At 46.4% G+C, this 23,323-nt stretch overlaps 1 protein-coding gene across 1 annotated transcript in view; it reads left to right on the plus strand.

Annotated features, from left to right (window-relative positions):
• POLE (DNA polymerase epsilon, catalytic subunit) overlaps window positions 1-23,323 on the plus strand; it is a 67,086-nt gene that overhangs the window by 16,080 nt on the left and 27,683 nt on the right. The window contains exons 14-21 of the mRNA XM_073671173.1: window positions 3,849-3,962; window positions 4,056-4,268; window positions 4,475-4,582; window positions 4,688-4,816; window positions 4,931-5,033; window positions 7,372-7,518; window positions 7,616-7,761; window positions 22,688-22,836. Coding sequence (XP_073527274.1) covers window positions 3,849-3,962; window positions 4,056-4,268; window positions 4,475-4,582; window positions 4,688-4,816; window positions 4,931-5,033; window positions 7,372-7,518; window positions 7,616-7,761; window positions 22,688-22,836 — 1,109 coding nt within the window. The remainder of the gene's footprint in view (window positions 1-3,848; window positions 3,963-4,055; window positions 4,269-4,474; window positions 4,583-4,687; window positions 4,817-4,930; window positions 5,034-7,371; window positions 7,519-7,615; window positions 7,762-22,687; window positions 22,837-23,323) is intronic.

Raw genomic sequence — 23,323 nt, forward strand, 5'->3', positions numbered from 1 at the left:
ACTTCATTGCTCTCTATGGGTGAAAAAACGCTGCATAATTGCTGAATGAATTGACATGCGGCAGATCTGAAAAATGCTGCAGTTCTCACTGTCAGAAAAAATAAAACAAGCGTGTGCAGGAGATTTCTGAAATCTCATAGCTTTTGTTGGCACTGTAAATGCAGCTTTTAATTTCATTTTGTATGAAAAAAATACAGCAAAGAATACGCTGTATGTGAACATTGCCTTATTCTTCTGATTAAACTGTTTCAAATGTGTAGCTGTTTAGAAGTGAAATTTGATTGTCCTTTAACGATCTGATCACATGCAGTAAGACCTGAATATTGGCTCTGTGAAAATGAGAGGAAGAGGGCTTAAACTCTTGTGCACCTATTGGATGTAGCAGTCCTAAAAATTAATATCGACTTTCTAATAGGCCTTGCCACATGACGTATGATAAGAAGCCAAGCAAGACAATCCATTTGCAGACAAGTGTTTTGGGGTGTTTGACCCTCATTAGTGCAAAGCAAGAGGTCTGATTTGGCTAGATGAAAGGAACATTTCTCATTGTGGAGAGTGCCACATCAGCGTAAGGAGACTGCTAGGCCTTACAATGCTCCTTTTGGGAATTTTAAATATGATGTTACAGTGAAGGAGATAATTATTTGATCCCTTGCTGTTTTTGTAAGTTTGCCCACTGACAAAGACATGAACTGTCTATAATATTAAGGGTGGGTTAATTTTACCTTTGAGAGATATAATATCCCCCAAAAAAATCAATGAAAATCACATTGTATAAATTAGATAAATGGTTTTGCATTTTGCAGTGAGAAATAAGTATTTGATCCCTCTGGCAAACAACACTTAATACTTGGTGGCAAAATCCTTGTTTGCAAGCACAGCAGTGAGACGTTTTTTGTAGTTGATGATGAGGGTTGTGCACATGACAGGAGGAATTTTGGTCCACTCCTCTTGGCAGATCATCTCTAAATCATTAAGATTTTGAGGCTGTCGCTTGGCAACTCGGAGCTTCAACTGCCCCCATAAGTTTTCTATGGGATTAAGGTTTGGAGACTGGCTAGGCCACTCCATGACCTTAATGTGCTTCTTTTTGAGCCACTCCTCTGTTGCTGTATGTTTTGGGTCATTGTCTTGCTGGAAGACCCAGCCACGACCCATTTTTAATGTCCTGGCAGAGGGAAGGAGGTTGTCACTCAGGATTTTACGGTGCATGGCTCCATCCATTCTCCCATTGATGCAGTGAAGTAGTCCTGTGCCCTTAGCAGAGAACCCCCCCCCCAAAAAAACCTAATGTTTCCACCTCCATGCTTGACAGTGGGGATGGTTTTCTTTGGGTCATAGGCAGCATTTCTCTGACTCCAAACACGTCGAGATGAGTTGATGCCAAAGAGCTAAATTTTTGTCTCATATGACCACAGCACCTTCTCCCAATAACTCACAGAATCATCCAGGTGTTCATTGGCAAACTTCAGACGGGCCTGCACGTGCCTTCTTGAGCAGGGGGACCTTGCGGGCACTGCAGGATTTTAAACCTTTAAGGCGTAATGTGTTACCAATGGTTTTCTTGGTGACTGTGGTCCCTTCTGCCTGGAGATCATTAACAAGTTCCCTCTGTGTAGTTTTAGACTGATCTCTCACCTTCCTCATGATCAAGGATACCCCATGAGGTGAGATTTTGCATGGTGCCCCAGATCGATGTCGATTGACAGTCATTTTGTATTTCTTCGGTTTTCTTACTATTGCATCAACAGTTCTTTCTCATCCAGCATCTTACTTATGGTTTTGTAGCCCATTCCAGCTTTGTGCAGGTCTATGATCTTGTCCCTGACATCCTTAGAAAGCTCTTTGGTCTTTGCCAATGTTGTAGAGGTTAGAGTCTGACTGATTAATTGAGTCTGTGGACAGGAGTCTTTTATACCGGTGACTATGTAAGACAGCTGTCTTTAATGCAGGTAACGAGTTGATTAGGAGCATCTAACTGGTCTGTAGGAGCCAGAACTCCTAATGGATTGTAGGGGATCAAATACACTGCTCAAAAAAATAAAGGGAACACTCAAATAACACATCCTAGATCTAAATGAATGAAATATTCTCATTGAATACTTTGTTCTGTACAAAGTTCAATGTGCTGACAACAAAATCACACAAAAATAATCAATGGAAATCAAATTTATTAACCAATGGAGGCCTGGATTTGGAGGCACCCCCAAAATTAAAGTGGAAAAACACACTACAGGCTGATCCAACTTTGATGTAATGTCCTTAAAACAAGTCAAAATGAGGCTCAGTATTGTGTGCGGCCTCCACGTGCCTGTATGACCTCCCTACAATGCCTGGGCATGCTCCTGATGAGGTTGCGGATGGTCTCCTGTGGGATCTCCTCCCAGACCTGGACTAAAGCATCTGCCAACTCCTGGACAGTCTGTGGTGCAACGTGACGTTGGTGGATGGAGCGAGACATGATGTCCCAGATGTGCTCAATCTGATTCAGGTCTGGGGAACGGGCGGGCCAGTCCATAGCTTCAATGCCTTCATCTTGCAGGAACTGCTGACACACTCCAGCCACATGAGGTCTGGCATTGTCCTGCATTAGGAGGAATCCAGGGCCAACCGCACCAGCATTTGGTCTCACAAGGGGTCTGGGGATCTCATCTCGGTACCTAATGGCAGTCAGGCTACCTCTGGCGAGCACATAGAGGGCTGTGCGGCCCTCCAAAGAAATGCCACCCCACACCATTACTGACCCACTGCCAAACCGGTCATGCTGAAGGATGTTGCAGGCAGCAGATCGCTGTCCACGGCGTCTCCAGACTCTGTCACATGTGCTCAGTGTGAACCTGCTTTCATCTGTGAAGAGCACAGGGCGCCAGTGGCGACTTTGCCAATCCTGGTGTTCTGTGGCAAATGTCAAGCGTCCTGCACGGTGTTGGACTGTGAGCACAACCTCCATCTGTGGACGTCGGGCCCTCATGGAGTCGGTTTCTAACCGTTTGTGCAGACACATGTACATTTGTGGCCTGCTGGAGGTCATTTTGCAGGGCTCTGGCAGTGCTCCTCCTGTTCCTCCTTGCACAAAGGCGGAGGTAGCGGTCCTGCTGCTGGGTTGTTGCCCTCCTACGGCCCCCTCCACGTCTCATGGTGCACTGGCCTGTCTCCTGGTCGCGCCTCCAGCCTCTGGACACTACGCTGTCAGACACAGCAAACCTTCTTGCCACAGCTCGCATTGATGTGCCATCCTGGATGAGCTGCACTACCTGAGCAACTTCTGTGGGTTGTAGAGTCCGTCTCATGCTACCACGAGTGTGAAAGCACAACCAACCTTCAAAAGTGACCAAAACATCAGCCAGAAAGCATTGGTACTGAGATGTGGTCTGTGGTCCCCATCTGCAGAACCACTCCTTTATTGAGTGTGTCTTGATAATTGCCAATAATTTCCATCTATTGTCTATTCTATTTGCACAACAGCATGTGAAATTGATTGTCAATCAGTGTTGCTTCCTAAGTGGACAGTTTGATTTCACAGAAGTTTAATGTACTTGGCGTTATATTCTGTTTAAGTGTTCCCTTTATTTTTTGAGCAGTGTACTTATTTCTCACTGCAAAATGCAAAAAATGTATCTAATTTATACAATGTAATTTTCTTGTTTTTTTTTTTTTTTTTTTTTTTTGGGATATTCTATTTCTCAATGTTAAAATTAACCTACCCTTAAAATTATAGACTGTTCATGTCAGTGGGCAAACTTGCATAAACAGCAAGGGATCAAATACTTTTTTCCTTCACTGTATGAGCCTGGTTTGGTTTAATATCTTAAAACCCAGCTATTTCTTATGCTGTGATTACTTTGTAGGTGCTGGCCACATACTCAGTATCTGATGCTGTTGCAACTTATTACATGTACATGAAGTATGTACATCCATTCATCTTCGCTCTCTGCACCATTATCCCTATGGAGCCTGATGAGGTAATATATCGACACTGCGTATTGTACCACTTTAATGCTAACCTTTTTACTTGCCTTACTCCATGTTCCCCTTGCTGGTATGTTTGCACTTAGGTGTTGAGGAAAGGCTCCGGAACGCTGTGTGAGGCTTTGCTGATGGTCCAGGCTTATCATGCAAATATAGTCTTCCCGAACAAACAAGAAGCCGTGTTCAATAAGCTGACAAGTGATGGCCATGTGCTGGACTCTGAGACCTATGTGGGTGGCCATGTGGAAGCTTTGGAGTCTGGCGTCTTCCGTAGTGACATTCCTTGCCGTTTCAAAATGGTGAGTTTCTCTAAAAAGATGTGGCTCAAATGCATCTGGTGTTATATGGGAGCTTGCCTGTATGGCATTCGGTTATGCTTTATGTAACTGGGAAGGTAATATTTAGTAAACTCATGCGGGGAAGCTGTTCATTAGCTGGGCTAAGCTGATCATTGGGATGATGGGTAGTAAAAGGCGGTGGACTTATTTGTGTCCTACCTTTTCAGAACCCGGCTGCCTTTGATTTCCTTCTGCAACGTGTTGAAATGACACTCCGTCATGCTGTAGAAGAGGAGGAGAAAGTCCCATTGGAGGAAGTCACCAACTTTCAAGAGGTTCAGATTTCCTATTAAAAAAAATAAATAAATAAACAAACAAGTCCACACTTTTTTTTAGTATTTCTAAATTTGGCTACTTTTAACCTCTTTGTCCTTTTTTAGGTTTGTGATGAGATTAAAAGGAAGTTAAATTCTCTGAAAGAAGTGCCAAATAGAATTGAGTGCCCACTCATTTACCATCTGGATGTGGGTGCCATGTATCCCAATATTATTCTCACAAATCGTTTACAGGTTAGTAATAAGTCACTGCACTTCCACACGATTTAAAGATGAACCTATTCCTTTTTTTTTTTTTTTTTTTTTTTTTGGAAACTTCCCATTTTCTTATTTCTTGTCTCACTTTAGCCTTCTGCCATGGTTGATGAAGTGACTTGCGCAGCTTGTGACTTCAACAAGCCCGGAGCCACATGCCAACGCAAGATGACTTGGCAGTGGAGGGGAGAGTTCAGTAAGTGGTTATAGAGTATTAGTGTTTTTATATAATAGTAAAGTAAACATTTTTATTAGCCAGATATTGATAACATGCATTTCTGCATTGATGCATTTCTTTCTTCCCCTTTCTGAAAAGTAAAAAAAAAATTAATAATAATAATGGCTATCAACCTAGTCGTATGGGGGCATGTTCTTTTCAGGACAAGTAGTATTGAAAAAATGCCATTCATTTAACCATGTAGTAAGCTTAAAAATGAAAACAAGAATTCCAAGTAAGTGAAATGGTAAAAACGCGAACATGCGGGTTTTTTTTTTTTTTTGTTGGTTTGTTTTTACGACAAAAAAACAACATTTGTATTACACTTCTCTCACAATGGACTCAAAGCGCAGTGCTTGACAGTGGCATGTAAGGGGTTAATAGCAGTGGTCAGCGCTCATGAAGGCTGCCAGTTGTGAATCTCTAAACTTTATGACCATAATAGTCAATAAACTACACACGGAATGCTATGTATCAATAGAAAACAAGATGGGCTGGCACCCCTAAAACATTTAGTGGGGTGCACACTTTATGTTTGCATCTTTTTTGGAAGGGCTATTATTTTCTATGCATTTAAAGAAGCACTCCAGCATTTTTCTTTTTTGCCTCTACAGTGCATCTATATTCCTGTTTTAATTTATCTGCCATTTTTGTGTTGTCTGCTGCAGCTTGCTTCCTTCTGCCCGTCTGATAAGGTTCCCTTAATACAGACTACACTTCACACCCTTTTGAAAGGCCTCATGGGAAGTGTTGTCATACTGCACTTACTCTTTTCTATCCTATCTAAGTATCACAGTGATGAATCAGTCAGTAACATGGTGCTGTCCGCTGACTCGCTCTCAAGTCTCTGTGTATCCCATGTGGTGCAACTGCGTTCCCTGCCTCCTGCTTTTGATATGTCTTCCTGTCAGTTATTACAAGCAGGGGGCAAAGTGAAGCTGCTTCAGATTCTGCATACAACACTGCATGGGGACATACAGAGAAACAAGGATAGCGAAGCTTAGGAGGAGAGCGAGTTGGAAGCTGGAATTTGATGGATAATTATGTCATCCTGTAGTTTACCCCGGAGAGTATGTATTGGGCTAGTAGTCAGGCTGGGAATCACATAACACAGCTGCCCATAAGAAAAACGAGCGCAATGTATAGAGCTGACTTAGCTGTGATGAAGCAAATTACACTTCATATTGCTGAGTTAGCATTTTATGTGGAAAAAAGAAAATTGCTGAAGTTACTTTAAAACCTACAATCTTGCACTTTTCCCAAATGTAAAACTTTTATTAGTTCAATTATATTTTAATGTAACCTCCAAGAACATATTCTGTTAATGAAGACTGAGTTTAGATTTTTATTGCCTTGCTTAACAGAAGCAATTATTGGTGTCTGCAGACAGGAGATGTAACGGACTCAAATAAACTGGCCATTAGAGACTTGGATTTCAGATTATTATCACATTAGATGTCAGAGCTTTCTTGTAGATTTAATTTATAAAGTCCATACTGGTTCCAAGAATAACTTTAAATGAAGCCCATCTTTTGGGTAATTTTAGAAAATGAGTCTGTTCTATTATAAAATCTGCTATCTCTATATAGTGTTTACACCCCTGGATTAGTTTAACATGTGTTTGGCACTTGAGCAAATACAATGAATAACCTAATGATATTAAATTAATGTCTGCAAGTATGCAGGGCAGTCACAGAAATATTCACTTGAAAATAAGAAACTTTGTAATATACCTTATCAGAGAAATCTGCTTCTTTCTCTGCCATGACTGGTCATTCATTATCAAAATTCTCAATTCACTGGTAAAATCTGTACTTAAGAACAGATTATTACATTACTGATATAGAAGATGGCAGTGGCTATTGTTAAGATTCTATGTTGACGGGAGGGAGGAGCGCTGCCTTTAGCTCCTCCTTCCTCATCCGCCCTCACCGCTACATAAAAGATGAGTTGGTGCTGAGAAGATACTATATAGCGGGGAGGGCGGATGAGGAGGGAGGAGCTAGAAGCAGCGCTACTCCCTCCACCGCCCATCTACATAGAAGATGACAGTTGCTATTGATAAAATTACATGTAGATGGGCGGTGGAGGGAGTAGCGCTGCTTCTAGCTTCTCCTTCCTTATCCGCCCTCACCGCTACATAAAAGATGACAGTTGGTACTGAGAAGATACTATGTAGCGGGAAGAGCGAATGAGGAGGGAGGAGCTAGAAGCAGCGCTACTCCCTCCACCGCCAATCTACATAGAATTTTATCAATAGCAACTGTCATCTTCTTCTATTTTAGAACCAAGTAAATGATTTTCTTTTTAAACGCAGTGCCAGCCAGCCGTAGTGAGTATCATCGTATACAGCAACAGCTAGAATCTGAGAAGTTTCCCCCACTTTTTCCTGGACAGCCACCAAGAGCATTTCATGTACTGACACGAGAAGAGCAGGCCAAATATGAAAAGAAGCGATTGGCAGGTGAGCAAAAATTAATACCTGACTATCTTACTAAATTTAATGCTTGACTCTTTACGGGAGACTGACAGTGACCTATCAACAAATTTCCTTTCCTTAGATTATTGCAGAAAGGCTTACAAGAAGATCCATGTCACCAGACTTGAAGACCGTGTTACTACTATTTGCCAGCGTGAGAATTCTTTCTATGTAGACACTGTGCGAGCGTTCAGAGATCGCAGATATGAGTTCAAAGGACTGCACAAGGTATGATCTTAATGTATTCAAGTTAGAAATCGATTAATTTGTACCTGGTCAAATTTTTGGGGAAACCATTAACCCCTTAACAACCCAAGGTGGTTTGCACGTTAATGACCAGGCCAATTTTTACAATTCTGACCACTGTCACTTTGAGGTAATTACTCTGGAACGCTTCAACGGATCCCCCTGATTCTGAGACAGTTTTTTCGTGACATATTGTACTTCATGATTGTGGTAAAATTTCTTCAGTATCACTTGCGTTTATTTGTGAAAAAAACGGAAATTTGGCGAAAATTTTGCAACTTTCAAAATTTTAATTTTTATGCCCTTAAATCAGAGAGATATGTCACACAAAATAGTTAATAAATAACATTTCCCACATGTCTACTTTACATCAGCACAATTTTGGAACCAAAATTTTTTTATTAGGGAGCTATAAGGGTTAAAAGTTGACCAGCGATTTCTCATTTTTACAACAAAATTTACAAAACCATTTTTTTTAGGGACCACATCACATTTGAAGTCACTTTGAGGGGTCTATATGACAGAAAATACCCAAAAGTGACACCATTCTAAAAACTGCACCCCTCAAGGTGCTCTAAACCACATTCAAGAACTTTATTAACCCTTCAGGTGCTTCACACCAATTAATTGAACGTGAAAGGAAAAAATTAACATTTTAACTTTTTTTTTTTCACTAACATATTTTATTTTAGACCCCAATTTTTTTATTTTCACAAGGGTACCAGGAGAAATTGGACCCCAAAAGTTGTTGTGCAATTTCAGGTATTAATATCTATCTCATGTGTGGGGGAAAGCCATTGTTTGAGCGCACGGCAGGGCTCGGAAGGGAAGGAGCGCCAATTGACGTTTTCAATGTAAAACGCTCTGGAATTGTCAGCGGACCCCATGTTGCGTTTGGAGAGCCCCTGATGTGCCTAAACAGTGGAACCCCCCCCAAGTGACCCTATTTTGGAAGCTAGACCCCTCAGGGAACTTATTTAGATGTGTGGTGAGCACTTTGAACCCCCAAGTGTTTTGCAAAGGTTTATCATGTAGAGCCGTGAAAAAAAAAATAAAATAATTTTTTTCCCACAAAAACGATCTTTTAGCCGCAATATTTTCATTTTCACGAGGGTACTAGGAGAAATTGGACACCAAATGTTGTTGTGTAATTTCTCCTGAGTACGCAAATACCCAATGTGTTGGAGAAAACTACTGTTTGGGCGCATGTCAGGGCTCGGAAGGGAAGGAGTGACGCTTTTGAACGCAGACTTTGATGGAATGGTCTGCGGGCGTCTTGTCACGTTCTCAGAACCCCTGATGTGCCTAAACAGTGGAAATGCCCAACAAGTGCCCCCTTTTTGGTAGTGGTAGTTGATTTTTGAATTGTATAATGTTGTGTAGGACAACCTGACGAACACTACACAACTAACGTATGACAACCTGACGAACACTGCGTCAGCTGTGTAGTGTTCGTCAGGTTGTCATACGTCAGAAATTAATTTAATAGTCCATGGAAGTATGGTATCTTTTGAAGCAGTCTTTCATACACAGGCCAGGTTTGTCAGGGCAGGTGTCACATTGATAAATGGTGTCCTTGCGTATTCCACTTTTATAACACACTCGGCACCTCTTTTGTGACTTTCCTTTTTTTTCGCTGTGAGGGATCTGCCCTGGGAAATGCTGGCCTGCACATTGTGATAGAAGAAAAGCGTTGTGCATTGCCATCTGTACAATGTGCACGGCCAGCTTCTTATACCATACCTTGGCCTTTCTCAAAGCACTGTACGGCTGGAGGACTTGATCAGAGAGATCAACTCCTCCCATGTACTTGTTGTACCCCACTACACAGTCTGGTTTGGCTACCTGTGTAGTGGAACCTCTTACAGTGCTGAGGGTGCTGCCATCACCATGTATGGCGGTCAAGAAAAGGACATCCCTTTTGTCCTTGTACTTGACCATCAGCAGGTGGTCGGTACATTGGGCTTTGCTCTCACCCCTTCTGAGCAGCTGCCCAATTAGCGTCTTTGGGAGGGCTTTCAGATTTTTGCGGACAGTACCGCAGGTTGCGGTACGTCGCGCAGAGAGGGACTTGAAGAGCGGGATACTTGTATAAAAGTTATCCACGTAGAGGTGAGTACCTTTTTCCAGCAGTGGGTGCACCAAGTCCCACACAATTTTCCCACTCACTCCCAGAACAGGGGGTTCAATCCAGGAGTCCTTCCCTTCATAAACTCTAAACTTGTGAGTGTACCCTGAGGTACTCTCACAAAGTTTATACAGCTTGATCCCGTACCTTCCCCTCTTACTGGGCAGGTACTGCCGTAATCCAAGCCGCCCCTTTAAAAGAGATTAAGGACTCCTCCACGCAGATGTCCCTTTGGGGCACGTACACTTCAGCAAACTTGTTGCTGAAGTGTTCGATGACCGGCCGAACTTTGAAAAGACGATCAAAGTTCGGGTCATCGCGTGCAGGACACCTTGCATTATCGTTGTAATGCAAGAACTTGTGGATGGCTGAAAAGCGTCTCTGGATCATGACCATTCGGAACACTGAAGTGTTATACAAAACGTCAACACTCCAGTATTGCCGAAGCTCGGGCTTCTTCAGGATCCCCATAAGATGGACCAGGCCCCAAAACTTCATCATTTCTACTGCGTCTACAGGAGACCAGTTAGAAAATGATGAAGAGGGGTTTTGTTCCAAAAATTGATGAGCGTTTAAATTAGTTTGGCCCACCATGAGGTTTACAAAATCCTCAAAGAAAAAGACTTTGAAAAAGTCTATTTCTGTGAGGCCGGTGGTGTCAAACTTGATTCCTGATTCCGCCACGAAATCAGGAATCAGTGGCTCATAATTTTCGGGGGGCGAGGTCCATATGGGATCAGTAGTGGGGAGCGCTGGATCATCTTCTCTCCTGCGACGACGGCGGGGCGGGCCAGCAGAACCTGAGGAAGACGACGAGGAGTCAGAAAAACAAAGAAATGTGGGATCCTCGCCCTCGCTGTCAGTGTCGGAGGCAAGAAAAGCATATGCCTCCTCCGCTGAATAGCGAGTTTGGGATGAGCGGGACATTGTTTATGTATGTGGTGTGTGTGTCAATACTTTATTTAGAGTGTGTGTGTGTCAGTACTTTATTTAGAGTGTGTGGGGAAAAGGAAATACTGTATGTGGTGCAAACAGCGAGCACGAGTGTGGATTGGTGAACTATGTCACCGATCAATACTCGGCGGCCGCTGGATGTGCGCACGGATGTGTGGGGAGGGGAATTGGGGTGGGTGAGGGGAGAAGAGAGATGGACTTACCAAAGGGTCAGCACGACGAGACCGGGAGCCCCGGCGCAGGAGACCGGGACCGAGAGAATTAACAGGGACACTGAAGTGAGGGGGATTGGGGTGGGAAGGGGGGTAAAAGGATGGGGGATTGGGGTGGATGAGGGGAGATCAGAGATGGACTTACCAAGGGGTCAGCAGGATCAGCAGCAGGACCGGAACAGGAGACGGAGCCTGGCGTTGGAGACCAGGAGCGAGAGAATTAACAGGGACACTGAAGTGAGGGGGATTGGGGTGGATGAGGGGAGATCAGAGATGGACTTACCAAGGGGGTCAGCAGGATCAGCAGTAGGACCGGAACAGGAGACGGAGCCCGGAGCAGTAGACCGGCGCTGGTGACCTGGACCGGAGCTGGAGACCACTGCAGGACGCAGAAAAAAAAATGGTGGTAATGAGGGGTAAAAAGAGCGGGGAGGGGGGATTGGGGTGGATGAGGGGCGAACAGACTTGCCAAAGTCTTCTCTGCAGGATCAGCAGCAGGCTCTGGAGCAGGAACCACAGCAGGTCAGGAGCAGAAGATCCAGGAGCAGCAGCAACTGGAACAGGTGAGAAGATGGTCTTGTGGTGTCACAGAATATTCTGTGGCACTACAAGGCCCAGTGACTCGCCCCCTGGGCCGTGGGGCACTCGGATCCCGGCAATAGGGAACGATGGGGGTAGTAATGGCAACCCGATTCCGTGGCTCAGGGTGGTCAGGCCAGTGGTAGTCCGTTATGTGCTATTGATTATGTCCGACTACGCCACCCGTGGATTTGCGGTCATTAGGAACCGCCGCTGCAGGGCTGACCGCTGGGGCTGATGATATATGCAGCTGGGATGGTGTGACTCCCCACGGGAAGAGTGCGGCCCCAGGGCAGTGTGGTGGATGGTGGGAGTGATGGTAGTGAGAGTCCCGGTGCTGGAGGAGCAAGGAGCACACAGACAACAAGTTGCAGTCCAGGGTCTTTACTAAAACAGGTAAACTGACCCATAAACGGTCCCGGCTAGGAGGGGACCTGGATGTCTGAGAGCAACGGGGAAATTGGCCCTGGTCCGGGTGAGGGTGTAGGCCTACCGTGCTTTCTGCGCTCCTTCTGGCTATCTCCTCGTTATAGGGTAACAGCCCACGTTTCCGAGCTTTCCGTGTATTCTCGCCTGTATGGCCTGCGATGTGGGTTCCTTTCTGCTCCCAGCCTTGTATGGCTTTACTGGTCCCTTCGGTTGTGGCAGGGCCTCCAGGCTTCTTAGGCCAAGGAATATACAGTCCCTTGCGGACTGGTTATCTGCTGGAGGATGTAGAATCCTCCCAGCCTCAGACACCAAAGTCTGGTAAAGTAAGTCTTTTATCTGCCAAGACAGGCTCTCTTCGCCTCTGGTCTCTGGCTTGTGGCTCTCCTCCTGCCACAATTCCTCTTAGGTGCAATACAAAACTGTCTGTCCCTGCTCTGCTCTGGGACAAGTCTCAGTCCTGAGACAGGCCTTCAAGTTCTCCCTAACCCTGCCCCCAGTACCAGCTTTTATAGGGGCAGCCTGCTCCCCCTACTGGCCTGAGACAGGAGGTACTGTATGCTAATGTTCCCCTGACTAGAGAACCTCCCCCTTGCTCTCAGACACAGCTTTATTACACTTGTGGCATCCAGGCCAGGGTGACACACCAGCACAGACACATCCGATGTGACCGCTCTGTAGAAATCCTCACCAAGTGTGAGGGTCTGCAGGGCGGTCACAGGGTGATGATAGGGTGTTGGCAGGTGGAGGTCACCTCCCGGTCAGGTAAACTGATTGGAGCAATCAATTTCATCAATGATTGCTTCAATCAGAGTACCTGAATACAGGTGACCGGGTGGTCACAGGGAGGTGTTACCTCTCTGTGACCCCCTGTGGTGTATGCTGTGCCCCAGCCATCTGATTAGTGACATTGATTGCACCAATCAGACATGGCTGGAGCAGAGGTAAGATGGCGCCGGAACTTTAATGCGATCACCGCGACTTAAGTCGCGGTGCCACATTTAAAGATATGACGTACTAATACGGGTCAGGCTCTTAAGTCCCAGGGCACAGACGCGTATTAGTACGTCATGGGCTTTAAAGGGGTTAAACACGCCCAGCGGGGATACAAAAGGCAAAATGGTGAATGCTGTGTCCCCCAATGAAACACCGAAAACTATGGGACTTCCAAAAGCAGTCCCAAGGGTGGCAAATGTATAAATGTGTAAGGCAAATCCCTCAGGTAGTAACCTGAGCGACTGCCCCTTGCAGCACTTTTTTGCCCAGACTTGGATCCGCCGAGGTGAAGGTGTGAATCCTGGAAGCAATAGCAATTAGAAACGTTGCCTTCCAGGAAAGTCAAAATGGAGACATTTTTCTTTATTGGTTCAAAAGGAGAACTCTGTAAGGATTTGAGCACACAGTTTAGGTCCTGGGGATCCAAAGTAGACGGTAAGGGGGAACAGACAGTGGTGCAGATGCCACTCTGAATTCAGTCTGACAAGTCCAACAGTTGGACTTGCTTATTGAGCAGGGCCAGGCTTATTGCTCCGCGTTCCAGTATGATGGGAACTAGGGCTCTGTGACTCTTCCAATGACCCTGCGCTGGTGTCTGTCATTACAATCTGTATATGAACAGGCAGGAACGACTGAGACAAATGAGGGAGAAGGCCTGCCACAAAATCAGGCACTACCTGACGCAGGGGGAGGCTATCTAGGGAGAAGACAGTTTTGTCTCAACAAGAGAGGAGAGCAAGCTGTAGAGACCTTGTATGCAGCTGAGCAAATGGGATCGCATTGATAGCTGCCACCATCTTGCCCAGAACACTCATGCAGAAGCGAAGGGGAAAGGGACTGCTCAGAGATTACATGCTGGTTTGTAGTGCTGACATTACTCTGTCGCCTCATTGGGGGATACAGGACCATGGGTTATGCTGCCGTCCACTAGGAGGCAACACTATGCTTAATCTGAAAAAGATTAACATTGGCTCCTCCCATGCAGTATACACCCCTGGATGGCGTCAGCCATCTTCAGTTTTAGCTTAGTGTCAGTAGGAGGCACACCGTTTCATCTTCACTCGTTCCTCGCTTCAAGCACAGGATCACAGATGAAGAAAAGAGGGTCTCTTTTCAAAGACCCCCGGTATGGCTCCTTCCTTTGCCCCCATCTGTGGGGCACGGTTGAAGTGGAGATGGCGCTGCCATCATACTGCTCCCTCGCCGGCCCTTATGGTCTGGTACGAGGTTGAGAACCCCCCTCCTTCTCCATTTCTCCACGACTTGGTCAGAAGTTGAGGGTGGATAAAGCCCCTGACGGTGACAGCGGCACCCTCCCTAATCCCCCTTCGGGGGGTATTAGGTTGAGCCACCGTCAGGTAGGCTTCGGTGAGCTGCAGCTGCAGACCCCTCCAGCAGCACATAGCAGCCGTCATCCAGCAGCACATACAGGAGCCACAGTTTTCACTGGAGGCTCCTGTACAAGCCGGGGAAGGTGCAGGCATCCATGGCTCAAGTGGTGCAGACCCTCATAGTCTCTGCACCAGCGACAACTTTATTATGCAAAAAGGAGGTCCTCCTCAGAGTCCCCCCTTTATCGATCTCCCCACCGCCATGTTGCCTATGGAACCGGGGGGGTCCGGTGCTTATCCGACCTCCCCCCGGTCCACCACGCTATCCTGGAGCCCTTTTCGGGCACTATCTTAAATTTAGGCCGCGGCTTCGGCCTAGCCGAAGTCGCCGCCCACTCTCCGCCCCCCGGCACGCCCCCCCCCCCCGGAGATGCTTTTGACGCGATCAGGCGTCATACAGAGGGCGGAGCCGAACTGCAGCGCGCGCGCATCCCTATGGTTACACGTGCCCCGCCCCCCTTCTCCTTCACGCTGTCGGCAGCCATCTTAGCTGCACGCAGAACGAGACCAGCCAGCTCTCCGGGGAGGCACAGGACCAGGTTTAATCAGCGCTCACAGGGGCACACTAAGGGTGGGGTAAGTGCACAGCCTGGGTTTACCTCAGCTGTGAAACTCTGCATATACTGCATCCTCCTCTGCACAGACAGCCCCTCGGCATAGCCACTCCAGGTGCACTATGCTGGGCTCAAAGCCTACGAAACCAGGCAGGACAGCTTCTCGCTTTCCCACAGCCTGTAACATTGCTCTCCCCAGCGGTAACACGTATCCGCATTGTAAGGATTGCATACAGGCTACTGTGCCAGAGTCTCAAGCAGCCCCTACTATATCATGTTGCCACGCCAGAATCGGTCACTCAGCTGTCACAATCTATGTCACAGTCTATAAAATCCAACTGCTTCAGGCTATGCAAAGTCATATTTCTTCTATGAAGCATACACAAACAGAAGGTCTCTCCCATCCACACTCTGGCCCAGGCACGTCCAGGTCAGACTCAGGACGCAAGCGTACCCAATCACGCTGTTCTGCGTCTTCACACAGTACACGGTCATCCATGTCCAGAGACAGAGACCGTAGTCCCAGATCTTCTAGACAGTCCCCTAATAGGAACAGGGACTATATTTCTCCTCTCCAGGAAGGTGGTCGCAAGCTCACCGGCCAGAGAAATATCCTGACTCGCCTAGCAGACACATCAGTGACACACAGGAGTCACAAGGCATTTGTGACTCCGACTCGGATAAGGAGACTGGCGAATCTCTAACGCCATCTCCAACTAGCAATGCAGCGCTACTGGAGGACATAATCTCGTCCATACATCGGGTACTGAACATTTCTGATCCGACCCCGGACACACTCAAACAATTTCATCTCAGGGACCTCCAAAACCGGCTAAGTTCAATTTCTACAGCCTAACAAGAAGCTCGCCACTCGCAAGCTTGTGGGAATCAGATACCCCTTTCCTCAGGAAACTTTCAAGGAATGGACAAAGCACATACAGGAGCCACAGTTTTCACTGGAGGCTCCTGTACAAGCCGGGGAAGGTGCAGGCATCCATGGCTCAAGTGGTGCAGGCCCTCACAGTCTCTGCACCAGCGACAACTTTATTATGCACCCCCAGCAGTGGACCCTCCAGTATCCAGGCTGGCAGCACAGACACTTCTTTCTCTTCCAGATAGCTCAACCCTCAGGGATGCAGCAGATCGGCAGGTAGGTTTGGCAAGCTCCCGAGTTCGCTTCGGTTTGGGCATCTAAAGCCATAATAGCTTGGGCTGACAATTTACAAACTAGCCTTCAAGCTTCTGCCCCTGAACTGTCTCAACAAGCAGTTCAAATAGCAATTGTGGCAGATTTCCTAATCCACGCGGCTCTTGATTTAGCAAGATGCGCAGCGGTAGCATTCACATGCCGTCACTATTAGATGCATTCTCTGGTTACGTGAATGGAAAGCGGATGCAACCTCAAATAAGTCTCTCACATATCTTCCATATTTCAGAGGTCGACTGTTTGGTGAAAGGTTGGACACAATGATATCCAACGCCCCAGGGGGTAAGAGTACCCTTCTTCCCCAACTGAAGTCAAAACGCAATTTTAATAAACTTAACCAAACTAGGTTCCGGTCCTTTCGGAACTCTTCCGGCTGGTCCGTCTCTCGTCCAGCACAGACTAACAGCCGCTTCACCCGCAAGGAAGTTTCCAGGTCGACCCAAAAGTCGGACAAGACATGGCGGTCAAAGACAGGCCAATCAAACGCCCGCCGTCTCTAAAGGAGTCCCCACCAGTAGGCGGCCGACTTTAGCTATTTTGCCAAGTCTGGCTGCCTGTTACCAGCTCCCTGACCCGCCTGTCTTTTGTATCTTCAGGATACAAAATAGAATTCCCTCCAAACAGATTCATCATTTCTGTGCCCCCAAAAGCCGCTAGAAAAAGCCCAGGCTTCTCACCAGAAGGTGGTCTCGCTCCTTCAAGCGCAAGTCATAATGCCTGTCCCAACAGCCGAGCGCTTTCACGGGTTTTACTCCAATCTTTTTGTAGTCCCCAAGAAAGGAAGCGGAGCAAGGCCCGTTCTAGATCTCAAACATCTCACAAGTATGTAAGAGTACGTCCTTTTCTAATGGAATCGCCTCGCCTTATCATAGCATCCATGGAAAAAGGAGAATATCTCGCATCCCTAGACATTCAGGATGCGTACTTACACATACAATTGCACCTGCTCATCAAGACATTCTACAGGTTCGCAATCAATCAGGACCACTACCAGTTCGTGGCTCTCCCGTTTGGGCTCGCCACAACTCCCAGAGTGTTCACCAAAGTCATGGCAACCACCATGCAGGTCTTACACTCCACAGATACAGTAGTCATCCCATACCTAGACGATCTCCTCGTCAAGGCTCCCGCCTTCAGGGACTGCGAGTTCAGCGTCTCAATCTCGATCGTCACTCTGAACTGCCTAGGTTGGTTAGTCAACTTGCAAAGCCGTCACCAACACCAACCCAATCCTTGACATTCCAAGGAATGCTATTCAATCCTCCCGATCTCTCCGATTCGCCACGAGAGTCCTTGGCAGGATGGTGGCGTCAATAGAAGCAGTTGCATTTGCTCAGCTTCACCTCAGACCTCTCCAATTAGACATTCTCAGGTCTTGCGACAGGAATCCTCCTTCCCTCAACAGGAGATTACAACTGAAGTCGTCAGCCGAGAAGTCCCTTCATTGGTGGCTCAACCGGTCCCCTCTGACAAAAGGAAAATCCTTTCTCCCAGGTCAATGGAAGATCCTGACCACCGACGCAAGCCTGACGGGTTGGGGTGCAGTATATCTACACCACAGGGCAAATGGTCTCCAGCAGAAGCAAACTTGCCCACCAACATTCTGGAAATTCGGGCTATCCTCCCGGCGCTGAGAGCATTCCAGCACTTACTGGCAGCTTCCCACATCAGAGTCCAGTCGGACAATGCCACGGCCGTGGCATACCTCAGTCACCAAGGGGGGACCCGCAGCGCTCAAGCAATGTGAGAAGTGACACACATTATCCACTGGGCAGAGACAACGGACTCTGTTATCTCTGCAGTCCACATTCCGGGTGTAGACAACTGGGAAGCAGACTTCCTCAGCCGACAAGAAATACACTCGGGAGAAGGGGCTCTCCACCCCGAAGTCTTCCAGCAGATCTACCATCGTTGGGGCACTCTGGATGTGGACCTAATGGCATCTCACCTCAATGCCAAAGTCGCCAACTTCATGGCTAGATCACACGATCAGCGAACTCTGGCGGCGGACGCCCTGGTTCAGGATTGGGCCAAGTTCCAACTTCTGTATTTTTTTCCGCCTCTCCCTCTAATTTCCAGAGTGGTGAGAAAGATCAAACAGGAAGGAGTTCCAACCATCCTAATCGCTCCGGACTGACCCAGGCATACATGGTATGCCGACATAGTACGGCTCATTGCAGACGCTCCCTGGCGTCTTCCCGACCGCCCGGATCTTCTGTCACAAGGTCCGTTCTACCATCAGAACTTTGAAGCCCTCAGTTTGACGGCGCGGCCATTGAAACCTGGGTGTTAACACAAGCAGGTTTTTCGCCAGACGTCATTACAAGCCCGTTCAGAGCAAGGAAACCAAACTCTGCCAAGATTTACTACCGTACCTGGAAAGCCTTCTTTACCTGGTGCGAATCTTGTAACCAAGCCCCACTACCCTATTCCTTTCCTAGGGTACTCAGTTTGGCTTCCAGGCCTGATTGAAAAAAGCTATCTCTGGCCTCCCCTAAAAGCCAAGTATCAGCTCGGTCTGTATTTTTTCAGAAAAGCATTGCACACAGACCGCAAGTCAGAGCTTTTTCTTCAGGGGGTTTCATGTTTGATTCCACCCTTCAATCGACCACTAGAAACGTGGGACCTTAACCTGGTGCTAACAGTACTACAGGAAGCACCCTTTGAACCACTTAAGGAAACTCCACTCCGTCTTCTATCTCAGAAGGTGGTTTTTCCCTGTGGCGATCACGTCACTACGAAGAGTGTCGTGAGTTCAGACACTCTCCCGCAGACAACCGTTCCTAAATTTTCTCCAGGATAAGGTAGTCCTTCGTACGGTTCCATCCTTTCTCCCAAAGGTTGTCTCAGGCTTCCATCTCAACAAAGAGATTTCCTTACCATCCCTCTGTCTGGCTCCGGTTCATAGAGTGGAAAAGGCTTTGCATACGCTTAACCTCGTTAGGGCACTGCGTACCTATGTGTCTAGGACTGCGCCCTTCAGAAAATCGGACTCTTTTCCTCCTTTTGGAAGGTGGTCGCATGGGTCTTCCAGCCTCTAAGGCTACCCTCGCCAGGTGGTTTAAGTCCACCATACAAGAGGCTTACCGCCTCAAAAATTCTCCCCTTCCAGCAGGTATTAAGGCCCATTCTACACGTACGGTAGGGGCCTCCTGGGCCACTCGCCACCAGGCCTTGGCACAACAAGTGTGTAAGGCAGCCTACACACATTTACCAAGCACTACAGCGTTCATACCCAGTCCTCAGCAGGCGCGAGCCTGGGCAGACGCGTGCTACAAGCGGCGGTATCCCAATCCTAGGGAACCGCCCACATGATATTCATCCATTGCTTCCCACCCAGGGACTGCTTTGGGACGTCCCATGGTCCTGTGTCCCCCAATGAGGCGACAGAGTAAAGGAGATTTTTGTGTACTCACCGTAAAATCTCTTTCTCTTAGCCTCTAATTGGGGGACACAGCACCCACCCTGTTGCCCTTCAGGGCCGTTAAAGTTGAGTTCTCATATTGGTTTTCCTTTGAGTTCTTATATAGTTACCTTTTTTATAGGCATAACTATATTATTTATCTATAGTTGCCTTTTTATAGGTATGACTATGATATCTGTGTTACGTTTCTCCCACTGCTTTTGCACAAAACTGAAGATGGCTGATGCCGTCCAGGGGTGTATACTGCATGGGAGGAGCCAATGTTAATCTTTTTCAGATTAAGCATAGTGTCGCCTCCTAGTGGACAGCAGCATAACCCATGGTCCTGTGTCCCCCAATTAGAGGCTAAGAGAAAGAGATTTTACGGTGAGTACACAAAAATCTCCTTTTTGTTCTCTTGAAGAGAAAGTTTTGCTTGAACGGTGCCAAACTGCGTCTCGAGGAAAATGAGGCATTAAGCCGGTATCAGAGACTAATTTGTTTGGTTGAAGCAAGACAGTGTCCAACATGGTCTGCAGACTCTTGAGGATCTCTGAGTAAGAGGGAGCCTTGATAAAAATGTTATCCAAGTAGGAAATTGCCTCTGTTCCCATGGTAAGTAAAAGCGCTATGCCTGCGGCCATGACCTTCTTGAACACCCTTTGGGCAGTGGTTAGTCTGAAGGGGCGTGCCACGGCTTTCACGTGTGACTGATTGACAGCAAATCTGAGAAACTTTTTGTGTGCTGTAAAAATGGGGATGTAGAGATGGGCATATTGGATGTCTACTGAGCAAAGAAATTCACTGGGTTTTAGATCCAGAATGGGTGAATGGAGCCATCCTTTTTTGGACTACGTAAAGACTTGAATAAAAGATCTAGAATTGTTCATGAGGGGACTATAACAATAATGCCTGATATGAGAATACTTGGCCGGGAAAAAAATGGAAGTGAAGAATGGCGCCCATGGAGGACGGGAATAGAAAAAGCCATCGCACAGAAGAGCGGTGAATTCTATTTTGTATCCGGAGGAGACTATTTCATTTTACCAAAGGGTCGTTGAGAAAGGGAAGCCACACGGCCCAGAAAAGGGGGAGACAGTCACCTACCTAAAGTAGGTTCCCGGGTTTGGATGCCCCTTTCTGGGGGAAGAAAATTGTTTCTGGTTCATGATGATTTGGTAGGATGGCTTCGTAGACACCAGAAGGAAGCCAACTTGAAAAGGCTTGTCTTACTTTCTTAAAGGGCAGTAGGACTTTCTTGGCAGTTGGACGACAACTGACGAAAGGAGTTAAACTTATGCGGCTTTTGGTTGTTTCAGGATCGTGTAGATTTAAACTCTGGGAACAGGATGCTCTTATGGCCTGTGGCATCCGAAATGATCTTGTCAAGCTTTTCACTGAGCAGATGAAGAACACCAGAAGGGAAGGCCCATAAAGGATCATTTGGAATTGAGATCAGCATTCCCTGACTTGAGCCTAAGTACGAGACTGATCGCCACAATGGGTTTGTCTACATGGACTTTGGGCCCCACAAAAGATGCCTTACCACATGTGTTTTGCCCAGGCAGGAACTACTTTGGCAACTCAGGAAAACCGAGCCCACCGCTTCAAAATGTGGGCTGGAAGAGGAGGGTCATGCTCTTGTTGCAGTCCACAGAGGGCTCCTGAGCAGGTGCATGCAGAGAAGATCGTGCCTGTTGACTTCACAGGAATTTGCCAAAATGTGTGATCTGTTGGGGCTGGGTTTGTTGGCGTGTGAGTGCTTCTCTGGGGCCAGACATCATGGAGTGGAGACAGCAGAAACAAGAAGATAGATGCCAAGAGGGGGAGAACCTTGCTTGGAGGCCACAGCGTTGGTCCCCAGAGGCAGACCGCCTACCAGTCCTGGAGTCCTTGCCTGTGCAGGGAGGAGCAGAGTGGTAACCAAGGTTCTGACGTGTGGATCTACTACAGGGCACCATTGAGGCAGCTGACGTGGAGTTAAAATGGTGGTGCCCCTTGAAGAGAAAGAGGCGGGGCTGCTGTAAAGTGGAAAGAGAGTCTGCTTGAGAGCATAATTGGCTGAAAAAAAAAAAAAAAAAAAAAAAAAAAGAGGAGTCTAGCTAAGACACAGCAGATGCCAGGGCACTAGATTTGAAACCTGACTCCAGAAGGGCCGCGAAAGTGGCCACAAAGGAAACGGAGCCAAGAGAAGAAAGGAAATGACACAAGAAGGGAAAACATGGGAATTGATCAGAATGCCGATGCAACACGCCACTCTGGGGTGCGGGCAAGGGACTAGAATAAAAATTGTAAAATTGTCTGCACCAGTACATGAATTCCAACTAGGTACAAAAAGGTATTGTCATGCAGACGAGAGGGAATATGGCCTGACCACAGAGGCCATTCCACTGTTTCCCCTTTTTAGAGGAGAAAGGAGAAAAAGGTTAAAAAAAAAAAATGAACCACATAATCAGAAACCAGTCTGGGACTCCGGACCCATGTCTGCCTCCTATGTGACCCTAAGCTACAGTAAATAGAGTAGCTTCTTGCCAGCAGGCTGGTGTAGCCGGCTAAGGAGGAGCCGAATTTTTATTTTGGTTGTAATTTTTAGTGCCAGCTTCCCGATGAGTGGAGATCTCCTGTATCCTCAATGAAGCGCCCAAGAAAAACCTTTTACCTCCTATTTCACATTAGCAAGGGGCAAATATGCAATATCATGGGCATTCCTTGAAATCTATGTAGCCATTATGCATTTGTAGACAACACCGCAGTAGAGAAACAAAACAAGAAGAATTATGTTTCCTATTGTTTATAATTCACTTGTAATTTTTTGGCAAATCGTCAAACATAACATTTCTTTAGTCTTACCAGTCAATGAGAGCTAATGCGATGAATTCTGTATTTTAAATTATCTCTCAATTCTGGCAAAGTATATATAATAAATTTAAAAGGTTTGAGGAACCCTAGAATATACTTTTTCTCTTGATTTTGTTACTGGATTATACATGTGTATGACATTAATAGAAAAAACACCCTCTGCTTTCATTCAATACAAGGTGTTTTAAACCCATCCTAGGTTTGGAAGAAAAAATTGTCTGCTGCATGTGAGAATGGAGATGCTGCCGAAATAAAACGCTGCAAGAACATGGAGATTTTGTATGAATCCCTGCAGCTGGCTCATAAGTGCATCCTGAACTCCTTCTATGGATACGTCATGCGCAAGGGGTATGTCTACAATTCACATATAAGAGCAATTCTAGATGGTTCTCTTGCCAGTTAGCTGTCTCTACATCATTCGGGAATATACCATTCTATTTTATGTTGTAGAATGAATGCAGTCATTTATTTTAGTCTCTGAAAAAATGTGTTCATTGAATAAGGTAAACTGTAGTGTTGTCCAGACAGCCAATATGTGCGTCCACAATTTTGTAATATGCCCATTTTTATTTTATTTTTCTGTGCTAGTTTTGACCCAATACCTATTTTGAGTGGCTACACTACACACCCCCGAATTTCAGGGTCCATATTAAAGCCACAGCGTCTAGACCCTACAAGAGTTCTAGGGTTCTGTGGTAAAAGTTCAGTTTCCTTAAAATCTACAATTATTATTATTATTTTTTTTTTATATATAAGTATTTTGGTAATAAGGACCCTAAAAATTCAGCCATATTTTAAAGCCTTCTGAAATGACACCTAAATCTGTATGGGAAAG

This window comes from Phyllobates terribilis, unplaced genomic scaffold (genome assembly GCF_046119375.1).
Source record: "Phyllobates terribilis strain yellow unplaced genomic scaffold, ASM4611937v1 Scaffold_1__5_contigs__length_1240528914, whole genome shotgun sequence".
NCBI lineage: Eukaryota > Metazoa > Chordata > Amphibia > Anura > Dendrobatidae > Phyllobates > Phyllobates terribilis.